This window comes from Tupaia chinensis, unplaced genomic scaffold (assembly GCF_000334495.1).
Source record: "Tupaia chinensis unplaced genomic scaffold, TupChi_1.0 Scaffold000671_1, whole genome shotgun sequence".
Lineage (NCBI taxonomy): Eukaryota > Metazoa > Chordata > Mammalia > Scandentia > Tupaiidae > Tupaia > Tupaia belangeri.
The window spans coordinates 4,116,669-4,116,909 of NW_006160193.1; the positions used below are offsets into that span (position 1 = coordinate 4,116,669).

At 68.5% G+C, this 241-nt stretch overlaps 1 protein-coding gene across 1 annotated transcript in view; it reads left to right on the plus strand.

Moving 5' to 3' along the window:
* YY1 (YY1 transcription factor) overlaps positions 1 to 241 on the plus strand; it is a 43,646-nt gene that overhangs the window by 5,178 nt on the left and 38,227 nt on the right. Inside the window, exon 3 of the mRNA XM_006160012.2 lies at positions 59 to 238. Coding sequence (XP_006160074.1) covers positions 59 to 238 — 180 coding nt within the window. The remainder of the gene's footprint in view (positions 1 to 58; positions 239 to 241) is intronic.

The window sequence follows — 241 nt, forward strand, 5'->3', positions numbered from 1 at the left end:
CCATTACCACCACCATTACCACCACCACCACCACCACCATGACCACCACCATCACCATCACCACCACCACCACCATCACCACCACCACCCGCCCATGATCGCGCTGCAGCCGCTGGTCACCGACGACCCGACCCAGGTGCACCACCACCAGGAGGTGATCCTGGTGCAGACGCGCGAGGAGGTGGTGGGCGGCGACGACTCGGACCGGCTGCGCGCCGCGGCAGGCGTCGACGCCCCCGTC